The 11,194-nt window shown below is 38.1% G+C and overlaps 2 protein-coding genes across 2 annotated transcripts; one reads left to right on the top strand and one right to left on the bottom strand.

Annotated features, from left to right (window-relative positions):
- Positions 1-1,268: 1,268 nt before the first annotated feature.
- LOC145468697 (somatostatin receptor type 4-like) lies at positions 1,269-5,365 on the top strand. Its single transcript, XM_081452402.1, has 2 exons — positions 1,269-2,128; positions 4,145-5,365. Exons 1-2 carry the CDS (start codon positions 1,901-1,903, stop codon positions 4,898-4,900), a joined length of 984 nt encoding a protein of 327 aa, XP_081308528.1. The 5' UTR covers positions 1,269-1,900; the 3' UTR covers positions 4,901-5,365.
- A 258-nt stretch (positions 5,366-5,623) lies between these two features.
- Positions 5,624-9,794, bottom strand: LOC145468698 (galanin receptor 2a-like). The gene is made up of 3 exons (XM_081452403.1): positions 9,617-9,794; positions 7,184-7,364; positions 5,624-6,528 (listed from the first exon to the last, which is right to left on the bottom strand). Exons 2-3 carry the CDS (start codon positions 7,356-7,358, stop codon positions 5,624-5,626), a joined length of 1,080 nt encoding a protein of 359 aa, XP_081308529.1. The 5' UTR covers positions 7,359-7,364; positions 9,617-9,794.
- Between the last annotated feature and the right edge of the window lie 1,400 nt (positions 9,795-11,194).

The following is an 11,194-nucleotide window of genomic DNA, read 5'->3' on the forward strand; positions in this document are numbered from 1 at the left end:
TTTAAGATATGGGACGGCTAGGCTGTAGTACGGCGGCAGATAGTGAAGATCACTTCCGGTGACGTCATGACGCGCGTACCAGTACGGCTTTCCCGCCGTAGCCTTACTTTCTACTACGGGAAAGTGCCTGGTTTTACGCACTCTTCAATACGTGAGTATAATCCTGCTTTTTACTTCTCATTTTAACGCTTTTTGCACTGTTTGAACAGCCTAGTTTGAAGATAAAGTTCTCAATCATAAAAATCAGTTCTAAGATCATTGTTTCTTTGTCATTTGTACAAAAAATTTAAACGATTTTAACACCTGCAGCAAGAGGATCAATTCAGTCATATTAGTTTCGGGCCGAACAGCCGTTTATAAGAAAGCTTCGTATGTTCTAATCTGAGCTATAATTGTTTATTACTGTTCAAAATGCATTTTATCATAATCGAAAGTTTTGTATTTTTCGGGCTTATCACGTAATCGTTGTACGAACAACCTGTCCGTGTTGAAATCGAGCTTTTTTATATCAGGGTTTATACATTTTTTTTTTCTGTGGTTGGAATTACAGGCGGTTCTATCAAGTTCTAAAAAGCAAATCTGAGTTCTGGGAGATGTAAGACGAATACAGGAGAAGGAAATCATTGTCATTAATCAAGCCTATTTCGTGTGAAAGTAGAATGATCTCTGGTTTCCTTGAAGGTAGTCATTTTTGTAAAGACACGTAGAGACTGCACATACCGTTGCCGTACAGCAAAATCTTAATCATTTGAGTTTGGCGGGTAAAACACCGTCGTTATTTTTCGTTCACACAGAAAGGATCTGACCAAAACGACAATTTCATCAACTCAAAATCCATAGTGTCAATGTAGAATGGTTTAGAAAAGCTCACTGAAGTGAAACACGGCCCCCATTTTAACTTGGGGCCGCAGCCCAAACAACAAAAACATTTACATTATTGCGTACCCAGAAAATTCTCAAAACTGGCAAATGCAAGTTATCGGTATATCTAACTTATATTTACCGCTCTTTGTCGACATAGATATTTTCTTGTTTAAAAAGGTTAGCCATTCTATCAAAGCCATCTGATATCGAAACGTCTACATGTCAAAGCAATGCTTCTACCCATTTATAGTAGTTTATTTAAACTTTAATTACGTAGTTTGCACCAAACACAATTATTTTATTGAAAATAGGACGTAATAACTATAGGAATAGGTTTCATTTGCGAGTTTGAATATTAATGTTCATGAATCAAGGAAAAGGAAAGTAAAAATAGTTCGCCGGTGTAACGCAGTCTAATAAAGAAATTACAAAAAAAAATCGATTACTTTTCAATCACACAAGTTCCAATCTGTGTTGAGGTCGTTGATATATTTTCAAACGATCATTACCGCTTTGCTCTAAAATATCTCAGGAGCCATGCACCGGTGAAGAAACAATTCCACAGCCTAACTGAAGGGAGATTCTCAACTTAGTCGGTAAAATTCGCCGTTTTTTCAGTTTGTTCAGTAACATAGTATGGTATCCTTACAACGTTTCAATTTTGGGTATTCACCTTACTAACATTTTTGCTATTTGTGCTGGAAAATATATCACATCAAAAGCAAAGCTAAAATTATATTAAGGGAAACAAAAGCTAATTTGCATTCTACATGACTCATTTACAATGTTCTGTCTTAGGCTGTTTAGTTTTTGAAAATTGATTCTTAGAGGCTTACTGTTTTGAGGGACATTTGACACGTACAGCCGAAAAAAACAAAGAAAATAAGTGGCTCTAAAATTGGTAAGACTTAGAACAGCAATTTCAAATACAAAGGATGAATTGTCAGTCTGATGTCATGATAGGTGTATGTTTGTGTATTGAAGGAGTGTCTTACTGAGATAACATTTGTTTTCAGTCCAGCACTGAGACTTGGCCATGAACACCACAGATTCCGCAGGAAATAAAACCCATATTGACTACTCGCGAACAGCTCTAAGGGTAACATTTGGATTTATCGCCTTGCTGGCAGTTTTAGGCAATGGATTGGTTTGTGCGGTTATTATCCGATGTCGCAAAATGCTGAAGAACTCGTATAACTTGATGATTCTCTCCCTGGCCTTTACTGACATGTTCACAGGTAAGATGCATGTGATAAAAACAAAACTTAACTAAAGAAATAAATACAAATGAAATGAGCCCAGTGTAAAACCAAAATTACAATCACAAAAGTACAATGAAGACAATCAGGGAAGAAGTTATTACAAGAGCCATTTTATTGAAACTTTATTCGGTTATCACAAGCACTGAAGAGCAATATATGAGCGATACATATCGGAACAATTTTCCCTTCTGCTTTTTCAGAGTCCTGCATTTTCAGTGTTGTTATTTCAGTCTTGCAATACAACTTTGTACAAACCAAGAAAAATTCACAAGAATAATAGGAGCAAAGTTCACTCATATACAGGCAAAAACTAACGATAGATAAATCCGACGTTTCGGCGACATCTTGGCGCCATTGTCAAGGGAAACTAATTAAATATGCGATTTCAAGAGTAACTAAGAGTTCAGAGTTTCTAATTTGCATAAGTTAGACAAAGACTTTAGCGCGAACTGAGTCTGATTGTACATTTAAACACGGTCGTAATTGTTTAATGAGTAGCATCTCATTAATGAGACAATCAAACTTGTTGTGGCATTTTTTCAACACGCTAAAACAATTGCGAAGGTCATCCGGAATCCTGCCTGCGTGTCTACTATCATAGTGATTGCGTATTGACGAGGTCTTGCTTCTATGTCCATCAACGCGCACGAACAGATGGCCACGGGTGTAACCGACATAACCAGCATCGCACTGGTCACACTTGAAGTTATACACAACGCATTGTTGATCAATGAGCTGAGGCTTAGGTTTGCTTGTCGGGAACTCCTGGGCAATCTTGCGGCTCGTAAACACCGGTTGAACACTGGTCTGCAGCTTCACACTGAGATCTTTCAACTGTGTCTTCACGATATTAGCAGACTCCTGGTCTTTAAAGGGTATGACAACCCGAGTAGTGTTTTCTGTCGTAGATCTGGACCGTAATGAGGGCTGGTCAGCGACCTTTAAATTTAGGAAGGTTTTGACAGTGGAGTCAACAAGGTGCTTGGGATATTTCAGTTTAGAGAAAACAGACTTCAGTCGTTCGCACTCCTCAGTGAAGTAGGACCAAGACGAAGACATCGCGCACATCGCCTGTCTTCGTCATGGTCCTACTTCACTGAGGAGTGCGAACGACTGAAGTCTGTTTTCTCTAAACTGAAATATCCCAAGCACCTTGTTGACTCCACTGTCAAAACCTTCCTAAATTTAAAGGTCGCTGACCAGCCCTCATTACGGTCCAGATCTACGACAGAAAACACTACTCGGGTTGTCATACCCTTTAAAGACCAGGAGTCTGCTAATATCGTGAAGACACAGTTGAAAGATCTCAGTGTGAAGCTGCAGACCAGTGTTCAACCGGTGTTTACGAGCCGCAAGATTGCCCAGGAGTTCCCGACAAGCGAACCTAAGCCTCAGCTCATTGATCAACAATGCGTTGTGTATAACTTCAAGTGTGACCAGTGCGATGCTGGTTATGTCGGTTACACCCGTGGCCATCTGTTCGTACGCGTTGATGGACATAGAAGCAAGACCTCGTCAGTACGCAATCACTATGATAGTAGACACGCAGGCAGGATTCCGGATGACCTTCGCAATTGTTTTAGCGTGTTGAAAAAATGCCACAACAAGTTTGATTGTCTCATTAATGAGATGTTACTCATTAGACAATTACGACCGTGTTTAAATGTACAATCAGACTCAGTTCGCGCTAAAGTCTTTGTCTAACTTATGCAAATTAGAAACTCTGAACTCTTAGTTACTCTTGAAATCGCATATTTAATTAGTTTCCCTTGACAATGGCGCCAAGATGTCGCCGAAACGTCGGATTTATCTATCGTTAGTTTTTGCCTGTATATGTTTATCTAAATCATTGTTGATTAAAGTTCACTCAAATTAGAAATTACAGGATGAAAACGTTAACAAACGTCGCATCACTCGTTAGGAACAAATAGTCAATTGAAAACTATGGCGAACAGTTTTACTAGAACGTTTCAACGAAACACGGTTACGAAAAGGGATGGTAAAAACTTACATTTTTTTTTGGTATCTTCGCAGGAGTTATACTGGCCATTACTCCCGCCTTTATCATAGGAGACGAAAACTTTCCCGTCCCAGAAAACTTGGCAGGAGATGTTTTCTGTCACATCATTAGTTCCCAGTACTTCGTCTTCACCTTCAGTAAGATCTCTGTTGCTATAGTGATGCGATTAGCAATAGACCGCTGGTATGCAATAACTAGACCGGTCAAGTACAAAGTTACATCTAAGCGGTGGAAAGTCATTATGTATATTACAAGTGTTTCCATGGTGTGCTGTGCGTTAAACTGGCAAGCGTTAATCGGGAAGAAACTGATAATGAAGGAGGGACAACCCCTTTGCATTAGGGTTATCCTTATTGAAAATCAGTTCGTGTCTCAGATTTATACCGTCGCTCACGTAACATTAACCTTTTTGATCCCAGTTGTTATTTCCATGTTCACGTTTCTCCACTCGTACCGAGTTATGCGAAGGTCGCGTTATCGTCACGCCAAGGGCAGCCGCCCAAAATCTCTCAACAGCCTTTTGCGCATGTGTGCTATAACAGGTTTGCTCTTGGCATTGTGTTGGATTCCAAACCAGTCTTTTTATGTCCTGTCAAAGTTCAACATCACTCAGTTTGATACGCCCCTCCATCATGCCACAGTTGTGTTAGCCATGCTGAATTCCTGCTTAAATCCTTGGATCTATGGAACCACCAACCGCAATTACAGAAGAAGATTCACAAGAATTCTCTGTTTCTGGAAAATGTGGAGGTAGCATCTGAAGAAACGGGCATTACAATAAAGGAAGGAGTCATCAGAAGAAGGGATGATAAAAAGTTCAGTAAGACGGGGCCACATTCAGAAGCATCAAGAGTTGTGGACTCCTCCGCATTTATACCTGAGGGCTCCCAGGGAAAACCAGAGGTTCCCCAGGGAGAAAGCAACAGAAAAATCACAATGAATGAAATGCCACATGATGATAAAGACACTCATATACGCGAAGAGGCCGAGTTCTAACAGTCATCAGCAGAGTGAGCTATAAGTGTAACAAAGGATTCGTATAAATAATGTTGAATGGTTTTTTCATTATCGCATGAGCCTGAACTTGAACAACTGGCTTACTGAGCTCGTTGACCCAATCTACTCTCAATATCGAATTTTCTAACATCATCTGTTAAGCCTTTTTGTTAGTTCTAAGAGTTTTGATGTTGCGAGTTTATCAATTAGATATTTTGAGTTTTTGGGCAGAACTTAACACATTACAAATGAATGAATGTATGAATGAATGATTGATGGTTTGTTTAGAGTATACATGCATACAGTGCTATACCTGAAGTGCCTGAAGAAATTTTTTTTAAAATGTAACTCCAATGTGACAAATTATTGTTTACTTTCGTCATACATTTATATTTACAACTGGACTGGGGCGTATTAAGTTCGATAACCTGTAAATACATTTAATCATATAAAACACAAATATGAATATAAGTAGTCCTCTTCAGCTTAGTTCATGACTGTGCATAGCCAATGAAGTGTTCAGCACATGTTGGAATATCTCCACGTTGTCCTCTTCCAGATAGTTGCCTTCGGTAAATTTGACGCATACTGCTGACTGAATTACTTGCTTTGATTCTGTCAGTGATATCTCATCTCTCTTCATTAATCCTCTACAAATTGGAAGCAGTTCTTTTGCCTTTTTTCTGTAGATTTTGTTGCTTAACAGAAATATGCAAGGATTCAAGCACGAGTTAAACATACACAGGATAACTGTTGCTCTGTGCCATGGGGTGTTCAGTAGCACAACATCGAGTTTGAATAGTAAATAGAAAAGTTGGTTTGGAAACCAACAAAGTAGCATCACCAACGATGTTATGGCAGCCATGTGTGTGACTCGAGTGAGTGCAAGATAACTACTCCGACGAGTTGTTGAAAGGACAGCTGAATCTTTCATGAATCGATAAAGACGGGTAAACGAGACCAGGAGAATTGTGGCTGGTATCAAAAACTTCATACAAATCTCTACAACTCCTATTGCAGCCCTAGCTTCCATACCGGCCACTCTAGGATGGAATGTACACCGTCTTGTCGTGTTGTAACCGTGAAGGGTATACTTGGTCTCTACGATATGCGTACTGTTCACAGCAAAGGAACTAACCCAGACGGTTAACAGATACTTCTGCACTTTTTGTGCTCTAAATGATGTTCGATACCCCAAGGGACGAAAAACAGCAAACCAACGTTCCACAGCAAGAAGCGTGACAGTATACAAGGAAACAATTCCAAACGTGAAAACAAGAAATTGATTTGCTATGACGTAGCAAAAGATTGCAGAGCCAAAGTTTTCGCCTGTAAACGCTGGTTGTTCCCCAATGATGTAAATAGGTGTTAAGAGAAGAAAAATTCCTGAGGAAAAAAAGGACTCGCGTTAGTCATTACAAAGTGTACGTCTACAAAAAGTTTTTATTGTGTGTGATAAAATAAATTTAAACTTAATAATGATACGCTAGCTGTAGTAGAAGCCTGATAGGACGTCCTCGCATAATGTTGAAAGTATTCTGTAGGATATCTAGGGCTTATCCGCCCCTCTTAGCAAAGAGCGTATATCCTGAAGACATATTCGACGGGCCTGACATCTTGGCCTGATCCCGACAGTAAGATACGTCTAAACACTCGGTCTAAAGGAGCGAAAAAAAAAAACCTGTCTGAATAGGCTCATATACAAAAGACATGTATGATAGAAATAAAGAGAACGGACTATACGATGGTGGACTGGTCTATGGTTCTGTTAGTAAAATGATCTCTTAGTTACACTTTTCACCAGTTAACTTAATAAGAGGCTCTTACATAAGTAACGTTGGACAAGACATGTCGTAGTATGAAAGACCCTTACCATTCAGAAATGTGAAGATTCTGACAGTAAGGATAAGACTGTCTGCCTCATAACATCCACAAAAACAACAACAGCAACAACAGCCAACAACAACTAACTTCCTTACGCGTAGCAATAAAATAAACTTCGTCGATATACTGACCCTACTGACCCCTTTAAATTTCTTACCTGTCATCATATCAGTAATAGCCAAGCTAAGTAGGATAACATGATACGCGTTTTTCATCAATTTTCTATTGCGTACAATAAGCACAACGAAGAAGAGATTTCCTGTGAAAGAGAAGATGGCAACGGCTGCAAAGAACAATCTTTGGCTTAAATCTCGATTGTACACCATGTGCATCACTTCCTATAAAAAAGTAAATATATTGTTAAAATAAATATCATTGGAGATCTTCAATATGAATCCTAACAGGCTAAAACTAGATAGGATACGGGAATGAGCGGTAGAAATTGCCCACAGGGGAATTCTGTCTCCCGATACATTATTTCATAAATATACTTCTTATGATGGTTGATAACAGCAATTCGCAGTTAAGTTAAAATATAGAAGTTAACAGGTAAGTGTTTTAAAGTACCTCGTGAGTAAATTGGGACGTAGCAAGCTGGGTGTATAGGAAAGCTGTGGAAAACGCGCAGAGGTGAATTCTAAACTTCTATACGTGATGTCTCAACGAATTCGAGAAATGAAAGAGTTGTATATCCGGCAGCAATATTGTTTCAATAATCTATTTCAACCAATCAAAGCTAACCAACGTTAATAACGCTGGAAGTTTTACTTCAGTTGAATTATATCAAATCTAAATTTTATGTAAATGATTTTGAAATATTGCTGAACGTGCCGTAAATGAAAAAAGATTATTTTAACTTTCAAGTGACAAACGTTATTAGTCTGCCGGGTGACGTGAATTGAGAATTGTAAGTGTGTTGATTGACTTACTCCTGGTCCTTGCTCTATCTTTTTTTTTATTAAATACAAGGATGATCACTGAAATGAGCATTTGATTATATATTTGTTCTTCGAAAACGCAAAAGATAAAGTAATTTAAATTGAATTAAATGTTGTAGTCCTGGTATAACTAATTCAGATACGACATAGCTTTCAGATAAAAGGTACCAATCGTTTCCTTGTTAAAAACATTCGTTGTTAGTAAAAAAAAAACCTTTCTTGTTTTTTCTATCACTAATTCTTATTTTCTTTTGTATTATTCAGTAATTAATTGTTCCTCAGTACTTTTCTACATACTATCTTGCATATTATGGTGTTCTCCCTCACAAGAAAAAATATTGTTCCACTTCAACACGATGCTTGGTCGCGTTCAGAGGTTATCCTAATATCACTTCCCTTTATTCTGTTATGTGTCATGGTACGAAGTAAATATTAACAAACAATGACTGTGGTTTGTCACGTATACCTACGGGGTGAACATCGGATATGATAAAAACAATTTTCTGGACCGAGCGACATGGTTAATCCAGGGTTGCACCATATTGATAAAAAAAGGCTGAAAGATTTTTCTGATCCTGTCTTTCAAAAGGTGGGGTAACAAAAAAGAGCATTTTCTTACCAAACCTTTGCCAGTTAAATGAGGCCTAGGAGCTGTTCCAAACTCCAGTAATTAATTTCTAGTTAATTCAGTTTATCTTTAAGACAAATACCCGACGCAAGAAAATTATAGTTTCCATATAAGTGCCGTGTTTAAAGTAGCTGTGAAGTCACAAGGTCGATATTTGTAGTTTAAAAAATAAGTAATTTAAACAAACGGCGATTGATTCTTTGTTTTGCCTTTTTTCATGGACATGTCGCCAGTATTATTTTCGCCTTGTTTTTCTTCAAAACAAGCGGGCGTTTGCAATGAAACCTGAAACTATCAATAGCTCAAGCGTGATGAAATAATTACCGCATGCAGTTAAAAGGTTGCCGTTCTAAATTGCACGTCAATCAATGTATTGATGGTGCTTGATAACATTATCTTTCTTAAAATATTGCGAAGTCACGAAGAAAGAGCTAAAGGAACATTTGATGTTCATAATTATCCGATAAGACGCGTAGCTTAAGGCAATAACAAGACATAAAATTTAATGGAGGGTTTTGTGAACAAATTACAGCACGTCCTGTGAGTATTATTTTAATGACAGCACAGACGCCGCTTTTATAATATTTCATGGATTTTGGTGAATTCTCTAATTTGGGTCAATGCTATTTTGCAAACTGAAGATTGTTAAATCTCATTTCGCAATTTTTTCAATCTAAGATTCTGTTATAAAGAGGGAATTATATTTAATGTTTAAAGTTGCTTTTAAAAAACTATATGTGCAGCTTCTTGTGAAAAAACACACACACCTTAGTTGAGCTTCAGTGATTCTGCTTTGCTTTGAATCTTGTAGAAAACGAAATTTCTAATTACAATTAAACATCATGTGTCTTTATCAACCGTAATCATACCATTACAAACAAACCGTGCAAACTAACCTTCTAACCATTCTGTGTCAAATAAAAAAGGAGAAAGCGGTGACCGCGTATTTCGAAACTAATGGCACATTCAGCTGCCCTCGCCTATATTATATTATATTAAGAAATTCATGTATGGCTGTATTTACCTTCTGTCCTCTCAATCAGAATAAGATAGGTTCACCCTCGAATAGAGAAAGTCAGAAACAAGGAACCAGGAGATGTAGAACATACCAAGCTAACGGAGCAATTAGCAGTCGATCTCTCAGTCAGTTTTTTAGTGTCTAAAGTAGAGTCGCCGTTCAAGCATGCTATGAAATCATTAGGAGCTTCGAACCTCTTTGAGGACAGAAGCACATTTGCATGTCAATTTGTTTTCCCGCGTGGTCAGTGTTGAGTTTCACATTACCTGACTTGTAATTGTCAAGGAAATTGAAAAATAAGAAATGTTTATTTTTCTGAACAAAGCATCAGTAGCAGCTGAAAAGACGTCGAAGTTAAGAAAAACCTCATGTTAATGAAAATTAAGTCACTGCGAACTACGAGATTAAACATTGTAATTTACAAAGGTCACATTTCATTACATTGAAATCAAGCTACGATGGCCTAAGAACAAGAGCTTATTGTAACCTGAGCCTGCTTCGATAGCAACATTTTTTAAGTGTTCCCTCATTTTAAAAGTATACATTGCTTTATAAAGAAAAACTAACCGCCCACTTTAGGGAGCTGAATCAGCCGATTTCAAGTGCTTTTCATGTGATGACATATATTCACACAATTAGAAAGCAAATACATGCTCCCATGTTATGATAGTTTTTTAAACAAGAATCCATCTATAAGAAAATACGTCAAGTGCCGTTGCAAAAAACTTTAAGTGCGGTCAGTACCTTCTGTAATTGAAGCTCAGGCCAATACGCGGTTGCTTAGCGGCCCCTTATGGCAGAACCTAAATAATTTGTTAGATTTCTTACTTTGCCTCTGCTGCCATTCTGAGTGATTTATGGGGAACATCAAAACATTCAAATCGCCACAGTACTGGAAGATTTGGGAAAATACTTGATCCCCCCCTCTTCCTGCTTTTAACGTGTAACACGTTGTTTGCTTCTTATATTCTGACACGTCTGTGTGTTTATTTTTAGGTTTGACGGGGGCGTGTGAAATTCATGGCAAAAGCTTAAAACGTGAACTCAAAACGTTGTTTTACTTTTTGTGTAGCGTAAATTGCCTGAGCTTAGAAAGTAATTTATCGATTTACTTACACCTACCCCTAGGGAAAAATATTCTCGTCCGCTCGTCCTGAGAATAGTACTTCATCCAGCTGAAATAGTCAAATGTAACTTTTTTAATTACTGTTGTTTTTGTTGAGCTTTATATGTAAGCTTCTGATCGACTGGCTGCGAGTGGGAAAATGTTTAGAAATAAGCCAGCGATTTCGCCGCTAGTTTCTACGTTGCGGTAGGTAATACACTAGGTTCAGAATAAACGGAGAGGGCTTTAGGGCAGCACGTCAGTTTGATCAAACTGCTGACTGATTGGGAAAAAAAGATAGTATGAAATTTCCAGAATGATTGGGAATCAAACGTTCTAGTGGATACATCATTTACAACTCCTCAGCAAGCTCTTTCCTAAGGTTTTGTTTATCTCCGCTCGGCACAGGAGCGAACAACGACTTGGAATGAGATTGGCCCACGCGCCACCTGCTGTAAGAAAATTGTTGAGTTGATTTG

The sequence above is a fragment of the Orbicella franksi genome, chromosome 14 (genome assembly GCF_964199315.1).
Source record: "Orbicella franksi chromosome 14, jaOrbFran1.1, whole genome shotgun sequence".
Classification (NCBI taxonomy): domain Eukaryota; kingdom Metazoa; phylum Cnidaria; class Anthozoa; order Scleractinia; family Merulinidae; genus Orbicella; species Orbicella franksi.